This window comes from Magnolia sinica, chromosome 4 (genome assembly GCF_029962835.1).
Source record: "Magnolia sinica isolate HGM2019 chromosome 4, MsV1, whole genome shotgun sequence".
NCBI classification, from domain to species: Eukaryota; Viridiplantae; Streptophyta; class Magnoliopsida; order Magnoliales; family Magnoliaceae; genus Magnolia; species Magnolia sinica.
Window position 1 is genome coordinate 108,349,573 of NC_080576.1, and position 20,684 is coordinate 108,370,256.

General features: G+C 37.2%; 1 protein-coding gene across 1 annotated transcript; it reads left to right on the plus strand.

Annotated features, from left to right (window-relative positions):
• The first annotated feature begins 3,571 nt into the window (after positions 1-3,571).
• On the plus strand, positions 3,572-16,802 carry LOC131243731 (triosephosphate isomerase, cytosolic-like). The gene is made up of 9 exons (XM_058243265.1): positions 3,572-3,709; positions 7,163-7,238; positions 8,521-8,644; positions 9,947-10,031; positions 12,000-12,132; positions 14,587-14,681; positions 14,949-15,027; positions 16,362-16,444; positions 16,541-16,802. Exons 1-9 carry the CDS (start codon positions 3,671-3,673, stop codon positions 16,589-16,591), a joined length of 765 nt encoding a protein of 254 aa, XP_058099248.1. The 5' UTR covers positions 3,572-3,670; the 3' UTR covers positions 16,592-16,802.
• The last annotated feature ends 3,882 nt before the right edge of the window (positions 16,803-20,684 follow it).

A 20,684-nucleotide genomic window follows, 5' to 3' on the forward strand; every position in this document is an offset into this window, starting at 1 on the left:
AAGTCAATTGTGCAACAGCTAAATGAGTTTAACCTAATTGCACATTAAATTGTATTGGCTTAAGATGGATGAACTTTTTCATGTAACAACAATTATAAAAAAAATTTGTCGCCACATTGAAAAGACTTTAAGGGAGTGTTTGTGTTGGGGGCCTACCACAATACCTTATGATCTAGCCCTTTAGAATAAATCAGAATTATGAAATAATAATGTAATGTAAAACAATCAAAGCATAAACCATACCACACAAGAGATTTTTACATGAAAAACCCTCAAAGAGGTAAAAATCAAGGGACCTCGTTTAGATCAACAATCCACTATGAAGTAGAACGTTACAACCTTCTTCACTCACGCAGGAATGAATAAACAATAAAAGAATAAAAGAAAAACGGAGAGATCTCACTGATTACGAGGATGTAGAAGCGCTGAGATATAAGTTGCAGAGTAGATAATCTCCACGAGCATAATCTCCCTTGTATAAGCTTCCTCTCTTTCTCACACCTTTGATAGCCCTCTTGTGTTTTTCATGCCTATAGAAAAACCCTAGGAACCCCTATTTATAGTTTTAGAAAACTCCTTTCCGCATCCCAATTGTGAAAGGATTCAGATTTTCGCAATCCACAAAATCGCGGAACGAATCTGCATAACCACGAGCACCACCCACGACCGATCGAGCACCACGGGGAAAAATATCCCAAAGTCGCTGGACTTTGAGTTAAGCCCCGCTCGATTTGTCGTGCACTAGTCCTCGACCGGTCATGTAAGGTTCACGACCGGTCGAGCATGGGGAAAAAACTCCATTAGTTTGACGCATGGTATTAGGAAGGATTAGGTGGGATGAGATTAAAAAAATATAATTATTACATATGACAGGGGTTGTCCTCTGATACCATGGGATAAGCTTAATTCCATGCTATGTTTATAATAGGGTGGTACATTGAATGGATATATCTACCATCATTTAAAACTATTGAGAATAACACGTGTTATATCCAAATCGTTTATCTGTTTTATAAATTCATTTTATGGCATGGGCCTAAAAATGAGACAAATCCAAAACTTATGTCGCCCCAAAGAAGTTTTCAACAATAGGCATTCAATCCCCATTGCTTTTTATGGTGGGGTCCATTTGAGCTTTAGATCTATTTGATTATTTGGCCCATGCTCTAAAATGATCTCAAAAAATGGGTTGGCGGTGTGGATATAGCCCACACATCATAGTGGGACCTACACAATTGCTAACATTGAGTGGAATTGACACGAGACTCAATGCAATTCCATCTTATCTAATTCCAAGCTTTTCCAGTCTTCCCAAACATTGAGTGGAATTGGCACGGACCAAATGCAATTCCATCCCACCTAATTCCATCTAATACCATGCACTAAATGCCCCCTAAAATTTTCCTTCAACACAAGAAATAAGAAATTATCGGTAGAACAACTTGTTTTATAACTATAAATTGAAGAAGAGACTAATTAAACTAAATGATTGAAATGAAAATAAAAATAAAAATAATTCTCTAAATTGCATACCATGAATAGAAGAATCAAAACCCTAGTCTATCAATTAAGCCCAATAGCATAAAATCAAACCATAAAACTCAATTAAATAATAAGTACAAATCGAAGCTCAAAAATAAGAATTTTGACAATTGAGACAAATTAACGGGCTAAATTGTTTGTGGAAAGATTGATTACTTTTGCAAGAGAGTGTCATCATCATGAGAAGAAAAGAACCATACCTTCAAGCAAACCTGATTGAAGAGCTTTAAGTTATGATTATGACTAGGGAGTTTCAACTCCCGGTCAAGGGTTCGAGTACCCATGGGTGGTGAAATTACACCAACGTGAGTGTGTGGGGATGTGTGTGCGTGTGTAAAAAGAAAAAAAGTTAAATAAGAAAAGAAGAAAAAAAGTTATGATTATGACTAGGGATAATAATATGATTCGTGTGGAATTATGTGATGGATGGTAGATCGACGTGAGTGCTAAATTGTGTTATGGTCATCACACCCATCAAGAGGTGTATCTAAGCTTTCCTGGTTCATCAAACTCCACTATATCATCTCTTTGATTAGATTTCACTCCACGAATCAAGGTATGTCTACAGTTGAGATTGGTTACATCCATAATTGAGTTTCATTGAAGTAGCTCAACTAAGTTTTGACTCTAGTCATCGATAAACTGAAAAGGTGGATCAACCTTATCTAGGAAAGAGGTGAAGTACTTATAAATAATACTTTTATTAGTTATCATATACATGAATATACTTATCCATACACATATATGACATATTTTAATATATCGCATATAAGACCATTCAAATTTAAATATTCCATATGTGCGTATATGACACTATAAATCTTTTAGCACAAAAAAAAATATCACAATGTTTACATATATGAAATATGCACATATACATGTATAAATGAGCCACCAACTAATCTTTAAGATTCCTACATTTGTTAGGCTATACCCATTCATTATACAAGGTATTTGACAAACAAAAGATAAAGCATCCAGTCAACAATAACATTTCTGTGATTGGGTAGCCCTGAGCACAAGGCATGAATTGCTAGGCACTACAGAACTTTGTCCAAATCCAAATAGGTTCAAAGGGTTGCTAACGCATGATTTCTCCTACATGCATGCTTAATTTTAAGTTTAATGTTTATATATCCTTGACTACTTATCCAAAAATGTCCTATTTACCTGCGTAGTTTAAAAAAAACATGGTAGAAAATGTAATATGAACAGGACTTTGCCTGGGTCAAAAAGGCCTCATTCATAATCCTAACCTTTGATTGTTAGGAGTAATTTTTTTTTCCTTGTTTTACAATGACCTAAAGATATTGATAATAACCATCATCGATTGCGCATACCGTGTAATTCACAACAATATGAATGGTTCTGATCATTGCACTATTTAACACGTGGGCTCTGCCGGGTGCTGCCAGTGGGAGGCGATTTGGCTGATGACCTAACACCAGCCAGCTACGTACCTGCGGTGAAGGCTCTATATGCCCCACATGATGTATGTGTTTTAACCATGCCTGTCCGTCCGTTGGTCTCGGCTTATTTTAAGACAAGTTAAAAATACAGGCAAATCCAAAGATCAGCTAAAAATATGGGGTTGATAGAAAGCTCAAGTGGACCACACTATAGAAATAGGTGGGGACAAAGGCGTCCACCGTTGAAACCTTCCTAAGGCCTGATGTTTATTGCTCATCCAACCTGTTCATAGGGTCACGCGGACCGGGATTAAGGGAAAGAGACACAAATACCATCTTTATCTGAAACTTTAATGGTCCCCGGTAAGTTTTCAACGTTAAGAGTTCAATCTCCACGGTTTCCCATGGTGTGGTCCAATTTAGCTTTAGATCTGCCTCATTTTTATGATAATCTAAAATTAGCTGACAAAATGGATGAACAGTGTGGATACAACACATACATCATGGTGGGGCCCACAGTGCTTTTACAGCTGCTGGCGGGTGTTGGGTCACCCGCCAAACCGCGTACGCGAAGTGGCTGAATCTGGAGTCGCCAGAGCGGCAAAACACGAGCTTCGGTCGGTCGCAGTTCTGTACCTTTTGACAAAGCTCTCTCTCTCTCTCTCTCTCTCACACTCACTCAAATCTTCTTCTCTTCTGAGTCTCACCGAAGAAAAAAGATGGGTAGAAAGTTCTTCGTCGGCGGCAACTGGAAATGCGTAAATCTCTCTCTCTCTCTCTCTCTCTCTCTGATCTATATTTGGCTGTGAAAAATCGATGAAAGTTTAGATTGTCTGCTCCTGAAATCCGACCAGGAAAATTCACCATTTCGTTTCGGTCTTTACTTAATGTTCTCTAGCTTGATGGATTCCGATTTCGTTCTGCATCTGGATTCGTTTTCGTGATTTGCAGAATCAGGTTATCTAATAAAATCTGTGGGAATTGTTCTGGAATGATTTGATGGAAGTGGATTCAGCTGCTTTTTGTGCAAAAAACAATAGATAAGATCTCAGGGTTTTGATTTGCGTTCTGGACCGTTCATCAGTTGGGTCGCACCATGAAGGGTTCATATCTAAAAAAATTAATGCTGATCGGATGATTCTAAACTGTCTGACTCAAAAGCAAAGGAAAAATAAAATAAAATTGAGTACATGTCCCAAGATTGCTTGGATGGCTCATTGTACTATTAGTGTTGTTTTTGAGCTACCAGGCCCAACTGATGAACGGCCAGGATTTTGTTGCCTTGGGGCCACAATTATGGATTTCTGATATTGGATGCAGACCTCTGTGTGTGTGTGTTGCGGTGATATGTTCTTTACCGCATTTAGCGGCCGTTTGGATGGTGATAAATGGTTTAAGTTGTAAATGATTTACTAGTAAATCACTGTAGTAAATCATTTACAGTGTTTGGATAGCTTGTAAATGGTTTATATCCTGTAATTGTGTATTCGCACCTGAGATAGTTTAGAGAAGTAATTCATTAAAAAAACATTCATATGGCATATAAGAGTGGATTTTAAAGTGGATCATTGTGTTTAGCCTGTCTCTCTAAGGCTTAGGGTTGATCCTCACATAAAACCAAGTAGTAGGGGAGCCATAGAAGTGGGCCCATGAATTCAAATGCTCTTTTATAAGGCCGGTAGCAAGATTGGTGCCATTGGTGGAGAGAGAGAGAGAGAGAGAGAGAGAGAGAGAGAGAGAGAGAGAGAGAGAGAGAGAGAGAGAGCCTCACCATTGGAGTTCTAAGATACAATGGAGAGAGGGAGGTGCATATCTTCCAACTTAAAAAAAAAAAAGAGTCATTGGAGGCTTCTTGCTTGTAAATCATTTGCTAGCATATGAAATCCTAGCTTGTTGGTAGCAAATCAAAAGGGGGAAAAGGTGGTAAATCATTTGCAACTAGTAAATGATTTACAAGTATTTTAGGGCATCTAAACGCAAGTTGTAAATAATTTACTAGTAATTTGAATTTTTTTTTAATTTTTTTTTACACATGCACGTGCACCCCCACACACTCACGCCGTAGTGGGATTTCACCACCTATGAATACTCGAACCTTAACCGGGTGTTGAAACTCCCAAGAGTCTACCACCGGAGCAAGAGTAAGGATCCGTTTACTAGTAATTTGATTAATATCACTGGTTGTGTTGTTCATTCTCATCCTATAATTTCATTATATACTTGTTTAGGTGCATTTTCTTTGTAGGGAACGCATGCAATTGAAAACTTGAAACTGCCATATGCTTTAAGTGCTCCGATACCATTGCATGTATTATATGTTGCTTGGGGCCCATCGTTTGAGATCCAAATTGTTCATTCGGTGGACTCATGTATGGTCCATGCAACAAACATCTCCACCACCAGATTATTGCAAGGTCCTGCTTGGATAGTGGGAAAAGAAAAATAAAATTGTAATTATTATCTAATGATGATTTCTCAAAATTTCCATGAGCGCTATTGAAACATGGTGATGTAGGCCCACGACCCACCATATGGGCCAAGATGTGCTGATTTTGGGCTATTTTTTGAGGCCTTAATATCAAGAAATGCAATTTGCTATTTGTGGGAGATATGTTTAAAAATGTGATTGAAGATTTTGAGGATAATTTCCTAGATTTGTTTATACTATTATTAGGCTTTTACTATTTTAGGTAGATAAGATCGATCTGAAATCAACTATGCTTGATTTGAAATCAATGTCTTAGTTGAGGGGATTCTCAAAGATTCATTTATGGTGGTTTAGGAGGTAGGCATTCCAAAAATTTCTAAGTGTGAGTTTTTCTCAAGTTATGTAAGGAGTTTGATATCAATAAAGTTATTTCCCCCTCCCTACTCAACTATTCTTGTGGGTGTACTCTTGTCGATTTCTCTGCGATTTGGGTGTCAAGATCTCATTGACTCGAAAACTAGATTGCACCGCATGGATTCCTATAGATTTCATTTCTGAGGGTCAATAGTAATCGGGAATCTCATAAAGCTCTCACGATGGCCACATCGTATCTTGTGTGTGAGAATTTGATTGTGGTGTTTGGGTAATGATTGCTTTTTTGAAATTCGATGTCCTTGGCTATCCAAACATGGCAAGACATTCCATCATGGGAAAAGTCATCAAACATGCCCTAACTTATTGTTGGCCTTGAAATGGACTACTGGAAAAAAAAAGAAGAAGAAGAAGAAGAAGAAGAAAGAAGATCTTGCCAACATCCTGGGTAAAGGAGGAGGGTTGATATCAGGTAGGCAGCTGGTTGTTGAACTCATGCCACAGAATCATGAGAGTTCATGTTTTAGATCTTGGGGCGACACATTATAGCCCGTTGATGGCGAAGTAAGAATTGTGAAGTTGAGACCAAATAGCTAGGACAAGGCTATGATGGTGATGATGATGATGATTACCGGCATCTGTATTCAATAGGAAGGTTTTTTTTTTTGGACTTATTCAATAGGAAAGTGTCCACCAATCATGTGATTAGATCACCTGGTTGGGGAGATTCTTTGCAGCATGACCCATCATGCAAAGACACAATAGATGAATGGCCTGGATTGCTGAAAAGTGGTTCGCACCAGTGTGACACATATCGCTGAAGTTTTGTAAATCTCGTGATAATATTGTGAGAAATACACTAAACGATATTATTGTGAGATTTTCAAAATCTCAGATGATTTTAAAACATATCACATTTTTATTGTGATATTAATGCGAAAAACAGTAAAACATTAGAATTTGGTATATAAATCTAGAATTAAAATTTTTAATCTATTTTGTAATTTACAATAAATATTTTTGTTTTCATCAAGATTTTCTTGATAATATCGTGAGAAAACCTCAAAATTTGATTCTGTTGAGAAATTGCGTAGAAAAAGATTTGGGCATGAACGGCGATTTTGCGTTACTTACAAAATAAAATAAAATAAATTCTGGAGGCAATATCTTTAATTATTTTTATCGATACCTTTTGCAAGGTTCTGCACATCTCTACCACGAAAGCAAGCACACAGTTATTTCCGATGAGCGGCAGAATTAGCTCATTTAGCATCTTTTAAGATGATACAATTTGGTGGGCACAACCAATGCAAACACTATGGGATATTTCTGTGTTCATATCGATGTTGATGTTTCCTTCGACAATATAATGCATTGTCGTAAATATTCATTGGATTGAATCTCTGTGCAGAATGGAACTCCCGAAGAAGTAAAGAAAATTGTGTCAATGCTGAATGAAGCTGAAGTACCCTCTGAGGAGATTGTGGGTATGATCACGAAACAACTAATCGTTTGTTGATTTGTTTTATTCTTATTTCACAATTGCCAACAGATCTACAGATGCATTTTAACATGTGTAGGTTGACGTGCCATTTCAGTGGATTTTCTGAGATACATGGATGATTTATTGCCAGTGGTGCAGGCTGTCGTTTAGCTTCCACATAAACTAGTTACTGTCAACATTCACATAAAGCTATGAGTGTCTTGATGGTGACTTTGTTTTTTCTTTTATTTGGCAAAAATGATTGGAAGATGTCAAAGCAGTAGCTTTGCAAAGGGTATCTGGTTTCAAGTGTTTGCGTTAACATTTGAAACTTGGTCAAGAGACTTGATTAGGCCATGCCCTAAGCCGTATCAATTTGGCGCGTGCTTGGCTTTTCCTTTGTCCCCGAAATAAAATTGGAAAGTCTGAAAATGAGAAATTACCATAAAACAAACATTAGAAATGAAAGTAAAAACTCATGTATTCTGACAAACAAAGAAAACATATATACATGTCAATTTATACATTCAATGTAGAACAAAGGATGCGATAACTTTGCCTCTTGGAGTGATTGCTCATACCTTTCCGACCTTTGGTCTGCCATTTCTCGCACCCCTGTCATCCCTTTCTTTTCCTGTTTTCCAGTTCCAAACTTGGGTTTTTGGGCCTTAATTGGCTTTCCAGTTTCTGCAAAACATCCCCCAATCGACTCTTTTTCGGTCATGCAAATACTCCTCTATTTTATGTGAATGGATCAACTGGCAAGCCCCTCAGTTTCCTGGTCTTCTTTTTCTTGGGGACGAAGTGATTTATAACGTTCCCTTCTTTCCCTAACAGCGCCAATCTCCACCATTGCAGCTCTCCCTCTGGCAAATTAGAAACCAACAATATTCCCATCTTTCACCATCTTCCTGCTGGACCATCCTCCAGCTTTGACCCTTCTGCCATCTTTTGTTATTTAACTTGGTCTATTTAATCTCCACAAGTGCATAATTTTTAGGTATTTGATTTGTATCTAATAATTTTTTTATTATTTTAATTTTGATGGGAATGACTCTCACCTCATTATTTTGTTTATCTGTTTTCTTGTTTTTTTTATTTAAATTATTTTTTTAATTTCAGTCTTGGCAATAGTCATTTGATTTTACATTCATGTGATATATGTTCCATTTAAGTTTTGCATATCCTTCAATGCAGCAACCAATTATGCATGCCTCTATTAGATTATTTTGACATTTAAGGACGATGGGCATTCTTGATAAGGTGCAATTGGTTTCTTCTTACAGAGGTTGTGGTAAGCCCTCCCTTTGTCTATCTTTCCTTGGTAAAAAGTTTGCTGCGGTCTGATTTTCAAGTTGCTGCACAAAATTGCTGGGTGAGGAAAGGAGGCGCTTTTACTGGTGAAATTAGGTTTGTTAGCGATCATCTTCAATTGAATCTACTGCTTCTCATTTTCATTTTTGTGTTTGAAAGTTATTATAAGGCCATTAAGAAAAGTGTTATTGTGAATAAGCAAGATATGTTTGATGGAAGCAAATTGATGTGACCCTTATTATCTTGGCTCTCAGGCAGGTAATGATAACTGGATTTTATTTATTTATTTTTTGTTTCCCGCAAGATTTTTTACCGCTTTAATTTGACAATCAGTGTCAAGTTTGGATTTGGCAAGGGCGTTACTAGTTATGAAGTCCACGATGCCTGCTATATTGCTTCCTGTCCTGCCTTGTCTTTCTTCAGAAATCCAGTTGGTGTAATTTGACAATTAATATCAAGTTTGTAATTGTCAAGGACATTAGTGGTTACAAAATCCATACTGCCTGCTATATTACTTCCTGTGCTGCCTTGTATTTCTTCAGAAACACAGTTGGATAAGATTATGCTGCTTAAAAAAAAGAGCCATCTTTGTGCTGCTAATTTGCGTTTTATTCTTCTCTTTGTACTGCTAAGTTACATTTTGTGCTGATATCAGAATGATAAAATGGGTAATCTTAGTTCATCGATAGAAATCAAAGTTGGTCTAAAGCATTTCAATGAAAAGATAGTACTATTTCAATCTTGAGTGAAAACTTAGGGCATTATCACTTCCTGGATAGAAATCAAAATAACTTTTCTTTAATTGCAGTTTCCCTATACAAAGATATCGGTTGGTGAACTGGAAACTTGATTTGTTTTTCATCATTTCTTATGACATCGTAAGTCATTGAGTGAGTAGTGGGTACGCTGCAGCATGGCGGATTTCGATGGGAGTCTTGAGCATTTAGTTGCCACTCAAGTGCTTAAAATACCCCATCACAAAAGGAGGCAGATTTTATTGTAAAATAGTTTGGATAACCTTATATTATCTGCGTGATGATATGTCCAATTAACTGTCTTATAACTTATAAGATCAGCATATATTAAGGGAAGTATAAAATGTAATAATAGACAGGTGAAAATTTTCAGCTTGAATTTTGTGCCATCTTTTAGCCAAAAAAAAAAAAAAAAAGAACAAAAAAAAGAAAAGAAAAGAAGTAGTCCTTATGATGTTTATTGTTAATTGGAGTCGTCTACTCATCTACATGTAACAGGTTGTCAGATTTCTTTGTTGATACAAGATGCAATTAGGATCCATGTTTGCCCTTTAATTGGAAGATTTTGCAATTGCTATCGTTATTCAGTGGAGAAATTGCACATTCATTTTCTATCGTGAGCTCCAATTTGTTGTTGTTGCAGTGCAGAGATGCTTGTTAATTTGGGCATTCCTTGGGTCATTCTTGGCCATTCTGAAAGAAGGCTTCTTTTAGGTGAAACAAATGAGGTTAGTTGTGTTGCAACAGTCTACTTGTTTTAAGTGCACACTATACAAATATGCATATTCACATACTTCTTAGATAGTTGGATTGGTTGAATGTTGGGATCAATTTCTTATTGACCTTCAACATGCTTCTAAGATTGTTGCTATAGTTGAATTTGATGCAAGACCGTTAGGAGCCTGTTAAATGGAATTTCTTATCCAGATTGCGGGTCACAATGGCTTTAGATAAGCCACAAGCTCATAGACCTGCAACACAATCCTGTTAATGCTTTTGATTCAGATTAGACAGTTGAAGTCACTGAATTTGGTTTCCAAATTGCCAGGAACATGTCATTTGGGGCCGGTCATTCAGATTTGTTTATCATGCATCTTTCTTCTCGAAAAAAAAAAAAACCCAAGTGGGACAATCCTAACCCTTTGATGGGTGGCCTGGGAATATGCGGCGAAGTAAATGCAGCAATCTCCACATTCAATGGAAAAGTAAAAACATAATGTTTGTAGGCAGGATCTTCCAATCTGGGAGGTTGTTATAGCATGGTCTGTTGACATTGGGGCTTACAAATCAACTGTTTGGATCACTGAATTGTAGGGCATCTGGACCTTTTATCATGACATTCTTATTGACATATATGCTACATCATTCTTTTACGCCAATAGGAACATGGTTTGTTTGGCTTTTGGGTTCCATCACTTATCAGGTAAGCAGTGACATCTACCACCAATGCAAGGAACAAGCAGCTACATTGTAGTCAGATTAAGAAGGGAAAATTTCAGTCTTTTGATCCCTGAAGAATGTCAGCAAGCAAATGTTGCATCTATGGTGGCACACATTACAGCTGTTCCCCTTGGTCAGGGCAACTTTCTGGGAGAAGATTTCATCAAAAATCATTCTGTGAGGATTCAAAAGAAGTATATTCCATTGGTTTTATTTAGTAAAAGAATCACTTTTTGGCATTTTTTCCCCACATTTCTCTACCTCATGTTATATGTCCTACACTACCGCATTTTCTACTTTTTCATGGTGTTTAATGCTTCCATGTTCCAAACTGGTGACTGCTATGTGAATGTTTTTGAGAGAGTGCATGCTGGAAGTGGTAGTCGTGGAGATTATTCATTAATTGTTTTTGGGTGATGTTGCTTCATTCACTTGGGTATAAGGTACCCTTGCATATCATCTATTCTATTAGATATTTGGTCAGTTGCATATCATTAGATATTTGGTCAGCTGCATATCATCTATTCTATTAGATATTTGGTCAGTTGCATATCATTTATGTGCTAATTTTTTTTAATGGTGCAATCTGCATGACTTGACGTATCTGCTATTTTCCTTACCAAAATCCAGTGGCTGCCCCCTTTTTTGGGGGAAATCCTAATTATGGAAGTCGGATTTCAAATCCGACTCTCCCCTCCCTGCATTTGGTGCACGCGTGCCAGATCTGGTTGGTCATTGGGTGTTCTTTACCCCCCATGCAGCATGGCACAATAATCAGGCTGGTCTTGTCATCTGGTGGACTGCAAATTAGCAGTGGTTTACATTCGATGTGTGGCCCACCTGGTGACAGGACCAGACAGATCATGGAGCCATGAAGATATATGGTGAAACCTGCCCGATCAATGTCCTGATCTTGCAGACAGCCATCGCAGTACTCCCTATGACCTGTTGCTGCAAAATGTACAGCACCACTGCTTAGTACTCCCTATAATCTGTTGCTGCAAAATGTACACCACCACAGCTTAGTATTCCTCCCTATAACCTGTTGCCGCAAAATGTACACCATCACGGTTTAGTACTCCACCCTATAACCCGTTGCCGCAAATTGTACACCACCATGGCTTAGTACTCCTCCCTATAACCTGTTGCCGCAAAATGTACACCACCACAGCTATAACTACAACAAATATGGGAGTTGTAAAATTTATTTTGCATTTTTTATTAGTAAATTTCTAAATATTTATGCTTAATGTCAGCTCGTTGCAGATAAAGTAGCATATGCACTTTCTCAAGGCTTGAAGGTGATTGCTTGTGTTGGGGAGACTCTTGAGCAGCGAGAATCAGGGTCCACTATGGAAGTAGTTGCAGCACAAACAAAAGCAATTGCAGGTGGTGCCCCTTGATTTTACCAAATTTTCAAACTGTTTCTACCTTGCACCGTAGTGATTGTTTGCAATTGGACATTCCCAGTTCCCAAGGGCCAACACTATTTATTAATGCCAGAACAGAAGTGAGATATGTTCAGGACATCCCATACGCATCTCACTTGTGATGTGGCACAGAAAAAAGTGAAGAAATGGAAGCCTGCATAATGCACGTTGTGTTTTCTGCACCACCACAAATACATTAGATCCTGTTGTCCGTAAAGCTTGCCAGCCTCTATTTGGCGCTTCATCAATAAGTCATCAATTCACTTGTCAATGTGGTGGAAGTCTGTTCTGCTACCATTGGCCAAACTTGGGTTCGTTGTTTCAATTGATGGATAAGCATCTAAGTTTCCTCAAGTTTTCCTACCTCACCAATAGTACTGCTTGTGATTGATTTTGCGATGAGGTTCTTGATTATTCTCAAAGAGAATCCCAATCGTCCAGTATCTTGTAAATTTGACTATATTACATTTACATCTATGATATATCCATTCTTGATGTATGTCTGCAAAAAGAGGTTCACTCAAAAGCTTGTGCAAATGAGTCTGATTCTTTAACCTTAACTCCTTTTGTTTATGGGGAATTACAGGATGCTGTGCATCAATAAACACACGGAACACCCATCTGCAGGATTTGTCCATGTTGGGCCCATGATTTGGTGACCCAAACTGTGGATCTGCTGTGCCTCTCTGTGGATGTGGGATGCCCATATCTCCCTGATTGGAAACCGGTGCATCAATGAACATAGATTTCACCTATCTGCAGGATTAGCACGTGAAGCCCACAGTTTGGTGATCTAATCTGTTGCTCTGTTGGCCTCCACTGTGCATGGGGGATGCCCAAAAGTCTCCTAGATTGGAAGTTGGTGTCAATGGAGATTTTAGAGGGTTGCAAATGAAAGAGATTTTGTTAAGGGTAGACAGATGGTGTGATTTTGATTGCCAATGCTTGCTTAGAATCAAGTAGGGAAGGAAAGTAGAGAGTCCCATGCAAGGTGTAGGTGTAGAAAGGAGACATGGAGAAAGGAGATAAACTGTTGCTTAATGCTGTTCACTTTTCTTGTAGTCAGGTGATTCTCTTTTGTGTTTTCTTCGATAGCTCTCCATTATTTTATATCAACCTGTTGCAAATTCATGCACTGAAGCCATTATACACAGTTGAGGGAGTTTTTTATGGGTTTATGAACTGAAGATGTATTCAGACTAATTGTCCTCATTTTAGTCCAGAACAACCAAGCCTTTGTAAATACAGATATGTTCACCCTTTCAAAACCCTTGAAAGAGTTTAGGAACTAAATATGTCCACATCTATATAATCATGTCTTGCATCTTGAAATGTCACCATCATCTTAGCCTTTAAACTAGCAATTTGGATTTGGCTTTTAAATGGTAATTTTGCAAAAGTTTTAAGATTGGCTGCCTACTAGATGTCAAGCTTCCTTTACCAGGGTTCTAGAACTGGCCATGAAAATGGCTTACATTGACAATAGTTGCATGCCAATATGGTCCTACCCATTACTAGCCCCTAGTCCAAATGCAAAGAAAGGAAGCTTAGGGAGGGACACTTGCTAGACATACTGCTGAGCACAAGGCATACTCACACATGGATGGTCATGCATAAATAGTCAGCTGCAGAGTATCATGGAGCTCATTAATAAATGTTTACCAAACACCACTCACATCCCTCTACATAGCCATGCCTCACAATGCACTTCAGCCCAACTATTGTGGTAATTTGTGAACAATGAAGATCTAGAGTATTGTTGCACGAAGCCTGTAGTGAAGCAACAACAGATTCGGATGCAGGAGTGGGAAAACGTCTGTTTCAAAATATTTTCAAGTATAAACAGGTAGTTAGAAGGACTGTGCAACTAAGATCTAGAGTCTGATCAGAGCACTGCCACCACTGGATAAGAAGATGTAAAGGACATGCTCTAGTAGCTGGCTGCATAAAATAGCGAGGAGCCCACCAATGCATGATAGCGAGACACCACTGGCATGCCATCATAATCATGCTCTCTCTACACCTTATTACTATTGTTGCATACTACCCAAGGAGGAATTTACTAACAGTTGTGTAGAGCATGCGTGCAAGACAAACCCACTACACACACTTCACACATGTATACCATCAAACCAAACATGGAAAAGGCATGCTTGAGCTGTTGGCTGCCAAATAGTGAGGAGCTCTCTAATCCATGTTTACCAAACACCACTCACATGCTGACACGGTCATGTACCATGTTGCACCTTTAGGAGGGAGAGAGGGTACTTTCCGGGTTTTTGGATTTATGTTATGCATGTCTGGTTTCTTATATAGTGCTGTTATCGGTTGCTTCCTGTATTTTTAAATTATGTTGATTTTCTTTCATTGGTTGGTTACACAATGGTTTTTATTTTTTTTCCCCCTTTCACAGCTCAAGTATCAAATTGGGCTAATGTGGTTTTGGCTTACGAGCCTGTTTGGGCCATTGGAACTGGCAAGGTTGCAACCCCTGCTCAGGCTCAGGAGGTACGTTCACTTGCTGGTGGCATTCATTCCTTTTGTTCTGGAAGGTGGAAAGGTGGTGTTCCATGAACTGCGGTTGGTCCTAACTCTCTTGTGCTGTGCTCCCATTGCAGCTGCCAATGCACTGCATTAGTAAATGCCATAAAAGGGTCTCAACCAGTCCTCATTTTGGAATGCCATGTCCTGGTTACACTTACACTATTGTATGCTCATATGTATTCCAAGTGGAATAGATATGTAGTACAAACCATGTAATTCTTCACTTTTCAGGTGCATGCTGAATTAAGGCAGTGGCTTAAAGAGAATGTTGGTGCTGAAGTTGCAGCAACGACCAGGATTATATATGGAGGTATGCATTTTCTATTTGGTCCTATGTCGATAAGGATTAAAAACTCAAGTTTGCACATAAACATGAAATTGAATAACCAAATCCAATAAAAAATATATATATATATCCAAAAGCAATGACCCAGTCAATATGGTATTTTTCGTTGAAGCTTCTTGAGGAAAATATTGAAGGTGATTCCCATGTTTTACTGGTCAATGGCCCTTATATGTTGTTGATGCGCAAGTTCTAACATAAGATTTTGTGGAACTTTGTCCTTTTGACTTGGGGGATCTCCTCCATTTTTGCAAATCAGGTGAATTATTAGTCCATGATGTAACTACTTTGGTCCCTTTCATGAATATTCCAGTGTGCATTGGTCTGCTAAAAACCGAAGACTAAAATGTATGGCCACTAGGAGTATAATTGTCTGGTTGCAGTCTGTTAATTGGACGGTTAAGGGTACTTTAACAATGCAAAGTGTGCTTTGAGATGCATTCATGATAGGCCTGGGATTTGATGGCGGACTTGAAAAGCCACCTGTAGACGCTTTACGCCCAATCATTCTGGATTCCATCTATGATAGGCCATTAGGCCCAATTGATGAGCAGTTTTTTTTTTAAAAATTTTATTATTATTATTATTATTATTATTATTATTAAAATTTTTAACACACGCACACACCCCCACACACTCAGGCCTTAGTGGAATTTCACCACCTATGGGTACTCGAACCCTTGACCCGGTGTTGAAACTCCTAAGAGTCTACCACCCGAGCAAGAGTAAGGACCCAACTGATGAGCAGTTCTGGTTACGGTGCACATGTAGATGGTAGAGACTGGTCCGAAGTCCAAACATGGCATGTGTGTGTATATGTACATGTGAGTGCATGGAATGGATGCATACTTTTTGATGCTCAAGTGCATCACACATACCTTTCTACAAAACTATTATATGCACTCTGAACTAGGTCCTTTATTTAACAAATCAGTTTCACCATATCACAACGGAAAGGGTTGATATTTTTAACATCAGAATTACATCATGTAATCTTCCAATAAAAAATGTTTTAATTTATTTCCTTCCCAGTGCCATTAGTTCATGAAAATAAACTCACTCAAACTGGCATAAGCTTTCAACCCTTTTCAGTCATTTAACATTTTAGTCAGATTTTGAAGTTAACATTTTGCATTTTGTGGTATGGCCATTTCCAAAAATGACCATTGAAAATGTCCTCACTTGACAATCAGATCTGGTTTTCAACAGAAAATGGGCACTATTTAAGTAGGACAGCCAATTGTACTGTTATCCAAATGACACCTTGATTGTCAACACTGCCTAACATGATTATATCATAGGCTCTGTAAATGGTGCAAATTGCAAGGACCTAGCAGCACAACCCGATGTTGATGGATTTCTCGTCGGTGGAGCTTCTCTAAAGGTATGTACCTACTAACAATCTTGTTATTATATGTCTTAATTGTCTTGTTTGTGTTTGCATTTGGGGAGACTTTGTCCATCTGTTTCATGTTTTCAGGCTGAATTTGTGGATATCATTAAATCTGCCTTGGTGAAGAAGACTGCTTGAAGTCCTGAATGTGGTGGAGATGTTGGAGTTTTTGGAACTTAAAGTTCTATAGCCTTTTGAACTTGCCCACAACTCACTTTGTCTTATGATGCCTAGAACTGTAAAACATGAATTAGCACAAGTAAAACATGAGTTAGCACAAGTAAATTCAGATCTTGTATCTTCTACAATTAAAAGTCGATCTGCCATTTTGGTTGTTCTTGGTTTTTTAGATCCGTAAATATCCGTTTGAAAATGTTTCAAGCTCAGAACTTTGTCATCACCCATCATTGCCATCCTCAAAAACATATCATATGAAGTTGAATCTTAAATTCCCAACAAGACTACAGATTTGGACGAAAGAACATGTCTGCTTCTAATTTATTTCTCTTGCCCGAGATCTCTCTATCACTTAATTCCACATTGTCTTGAATAATATCATTTGTGTTGGTCCCAATTTCACAAGAAAAGGATGGAAGGATGTATAAAGCTTGTAACTACGTAAGAACATGGAAAAATCATTTTCATGCGTGACTTAAGTAATTTCGGAAAAGAGATATTGCAGAAGTAATCTGGCCAAGATCTTGTTAAATAATGGGCTGCCGAATCTTTGGCTATGGTGCCATCTCAATTTCCTGAAAGCTAGGCAGATCCGTAATTTTTTCCTTTGTTTGTTTGGGTTTTGATTTTGTAATTCTTTGAAAATTTTTTTTATTCTTTCAATAAAATCATCAATGTTAAAAAATTAAGTAATGTCTATTTAAATTTCGACAGTGTGATGGATGATACGCATGCACTAAGAAATTAATTAGGAATCGCGTCCATCGAATAAAAGTAACTGAAATTAAATTGTCCAAATTATGGCGAAGTTTAGATGTAATATGATCCATTTATTGCTCTTATTTAATTATCTGACTATCGGATCGGTGGACATTTTGGATGGTTAGAATGGAAAATAAAATAAAATCCAGTGGTCCTATTTCAACAAATAAGTGTCTATGAATCAGAGGATAGGGTTGCTTAACTAGTCTGATTTTGGGACGTTTGACTTAAGATATGGTGAGTTCAACAATCTAGTCAGTTTAATTTGAGGTAAGGAATGCCAGTGTATAACTTTTCTCTTCGTGTCAAGCATCATATGCACCTGGAACATCAAATAACTACCATAGCTATTTTGATGCTTTGGGCCAAGGATAATGTTGATCCAATTGCTAAGTGGGTCATAGTTTGTGACACAAATATAGTTTTTAGTAACTTACATACTTGAGAAATGGCTTGGATGGTGCTGGTGTTGTATATGATAAATAATTCATCTAATCAAAATGGATGTAAACATTATTTTAGTGATAAATAGTTCTTTAATAGATAAACATTAATCTAAATAATTCTATAAATTTAAACTTGTAATACCAAAGTTATAAATGTTAAAGTTCTTCATTGAAATGTATTAAACCTTATTCTGCCATCTTATCTTGAACAATTGCGTTATTATGTACTTATTCATTCAATTTTTGTCTATAACTTGTTTTTTCCATTTTGATGTAAAGTGAAAAATGAGTGGAAAGAATTGGAAGATGATAAATATATATGGTTCCAAACTTGCAATATTTGTTTCCGTCTCAAATTTAGCAAGTATTGATGTTACTGGCACCACCCTCCCCAACAAAATACATGAACGTGATTGTGCTAGTAATTTTATGTAAAGCAAAATGAATAACCAAATGAAGATTTTGACTAGGGTTATCTAACCAAGCCATACTTAGTCAACGGAGATCATCTCTTTTACAAATGTATATCACCCCAATCCATTGTATCAAAACAAAATACAAAACAAACTTAAAATAATGAATAGATAAACAATAAAGATTATGAGTTAAAAATATATTGAAGGTTTTTAAAAAAAATCTTATTGATTTTTTATTTTATTTTTTCGGTTTAATATATCATCTTTAAAAAAAAAAAAAAAGTTAAAGAAGAAATTTCCCCTTATTTTCCTCAGTCATTCCTCACAAATTTTTTACTGACTACATGAATAATATAAATATAAGAGTTATCTTTTATAATTAAAGACATACAAGATGAATCCATTACATCATCATTACAATCAAGATACATAGTGATGTACTACACATTCAGGTGAGTAGGGTCTTTTTGAAAGAGCGAATAATAGTTCATGAGGCACATAATGAGGAGAGATCGAGTCTTATTCTTACCTAATCTTGGAAGACGAAAAACATTTGTTCAAAAGAGAATTGAGTGTGTACACATTGCAATTTAAGGATAAAAAGGGTATTCATAGGCTTTGGGTGGTAAATTTTACTTTTGCTCAAATGATGGTTTCGAGCACTTGTCATATTAAGCTGATTGGATGAGTTGTGTCTTACCGTCAGTTAGAATGTCGATGGATTATGTACTGTGAGAGAGCATTTGTGTTCCTTAAAGTACACGGCCAAGTAAAAGCTATTTTAAAGTGAATGGTTGTTGAAGTATTCTCTATAGGTTTCCAATACTCAAGAGGATAGCAAGTGTCTCTTTTAAAATACAGTGGTTACAACACAGTGATGGACTTGGTGCACCATTTGGCATGTGAGAATAACTTACCGAAATTTCAACACATATACTGAGTTTTCTCATCGTATTGAAAATAATGTTCAATTTACCCTAATATCTCATCTTCTTTAAAAGTTAGAAGAGGTTTTTTTTTTTTCCTTTAATTAATTTTTCTCAGTCATTCCTCACAAACTTTTTCACTCCCATGTGAATAATATAAATAGAAAACAGAAAACGCATCTTTTAAAGCTAAAGATCATATAAGATGAACCCATCATATCATCTTTATGATTAAAAAAAAAAAACTGGTATCATAGTATGATGTACAGCTCGTCACACCATTTTCATGGTTGAATTAATTAAAAATACTTCTAACTTCGTATTTATCTCTTATAAAGTAAAGAGTTTCCACAAACTTTATAAATTTACTTGCTATATATGAAAAGGAAAATGAAGAAAAAAGAAGAAGAGGGGATATATTTATTTACTATATGTTGTTGATTAGCTCAATTGATCAATACAACTTATCAATTAGCTTTATTATAGGTTCATGAGTTGCTGTGAAAAAATAACATTGATTGTGCAATTCTACATTTCCTATCAATGGCTTATCAATTGATGGTTCAAATCATTTATTGAAAGATTGGTCCAATCAACATGTGAGCCGTCTTTTTGTTACAGCACATCATGCTTGCTTACTGTTCTAAATAATCATTCTATTATGCAATTCTAGCCATTCCATCCATGGCTCGGAAAATGTATAGTCATAAAGATGAAGGTTAACTAATGGATGGATAGGATTATTTGATCAGTGTGATTTTCACCTCGTAGCCAGTAAGATTTGTGATGGACCTAGTGGACAGTCTAGATCCATCTATTACACTAACTAGGCTAATGGAACGGGGAGCAATACAACTTCTACTGATCTGTGAGAGAGCCGGAACATCTCGTCGTACCGACTTCTAACATTTGACCTGAGATTGCCTACATTGTGTTCGGGTTTTTAGTATGTGTAAGCGTGGCCCAGCTAAGTGATTCAAACCTTTGATATTATAGGCTCACCATGAATTACCTATGCACTAATAGACTTCTAGATTGTAAGACCATGCTGGCCATGGTTTGGGCCTTTTTTGCCGTTGAATGCATGGTTAAAAAGACTTGAAAACTTGGATCGACTTGTTCAGCCCCATGTGCAGTGAGTCGCCCGAGTTGGGGCTAACTCGTGGCGACGAACAAGATTGGGCCCCACTGAGTTTTAGTCCAATTGAATTTGAGTTATAAGTCTTAAAGCCATGGTTAAATGGCCCGGCCAACGAATCCAATGCATGGTGTGTGCTATGGTATGGCCTACCGAATGAGTGAAATTGCCTGATTTTTGTGGGAGGTAGTGTCTATGATGTTAGATTTGTGTGGTTTGCAAAGCTAATGTGATGATCTTAACCATTGAATTAATGATCATGTCTATATATCATGATGACCATAGTGCTATGTTGTAATTAATATATGGTTCTATTCTAAACATCTGAATGTAAGAAAACAGAGCGAGCTCTGCTGTCCTTGGGTT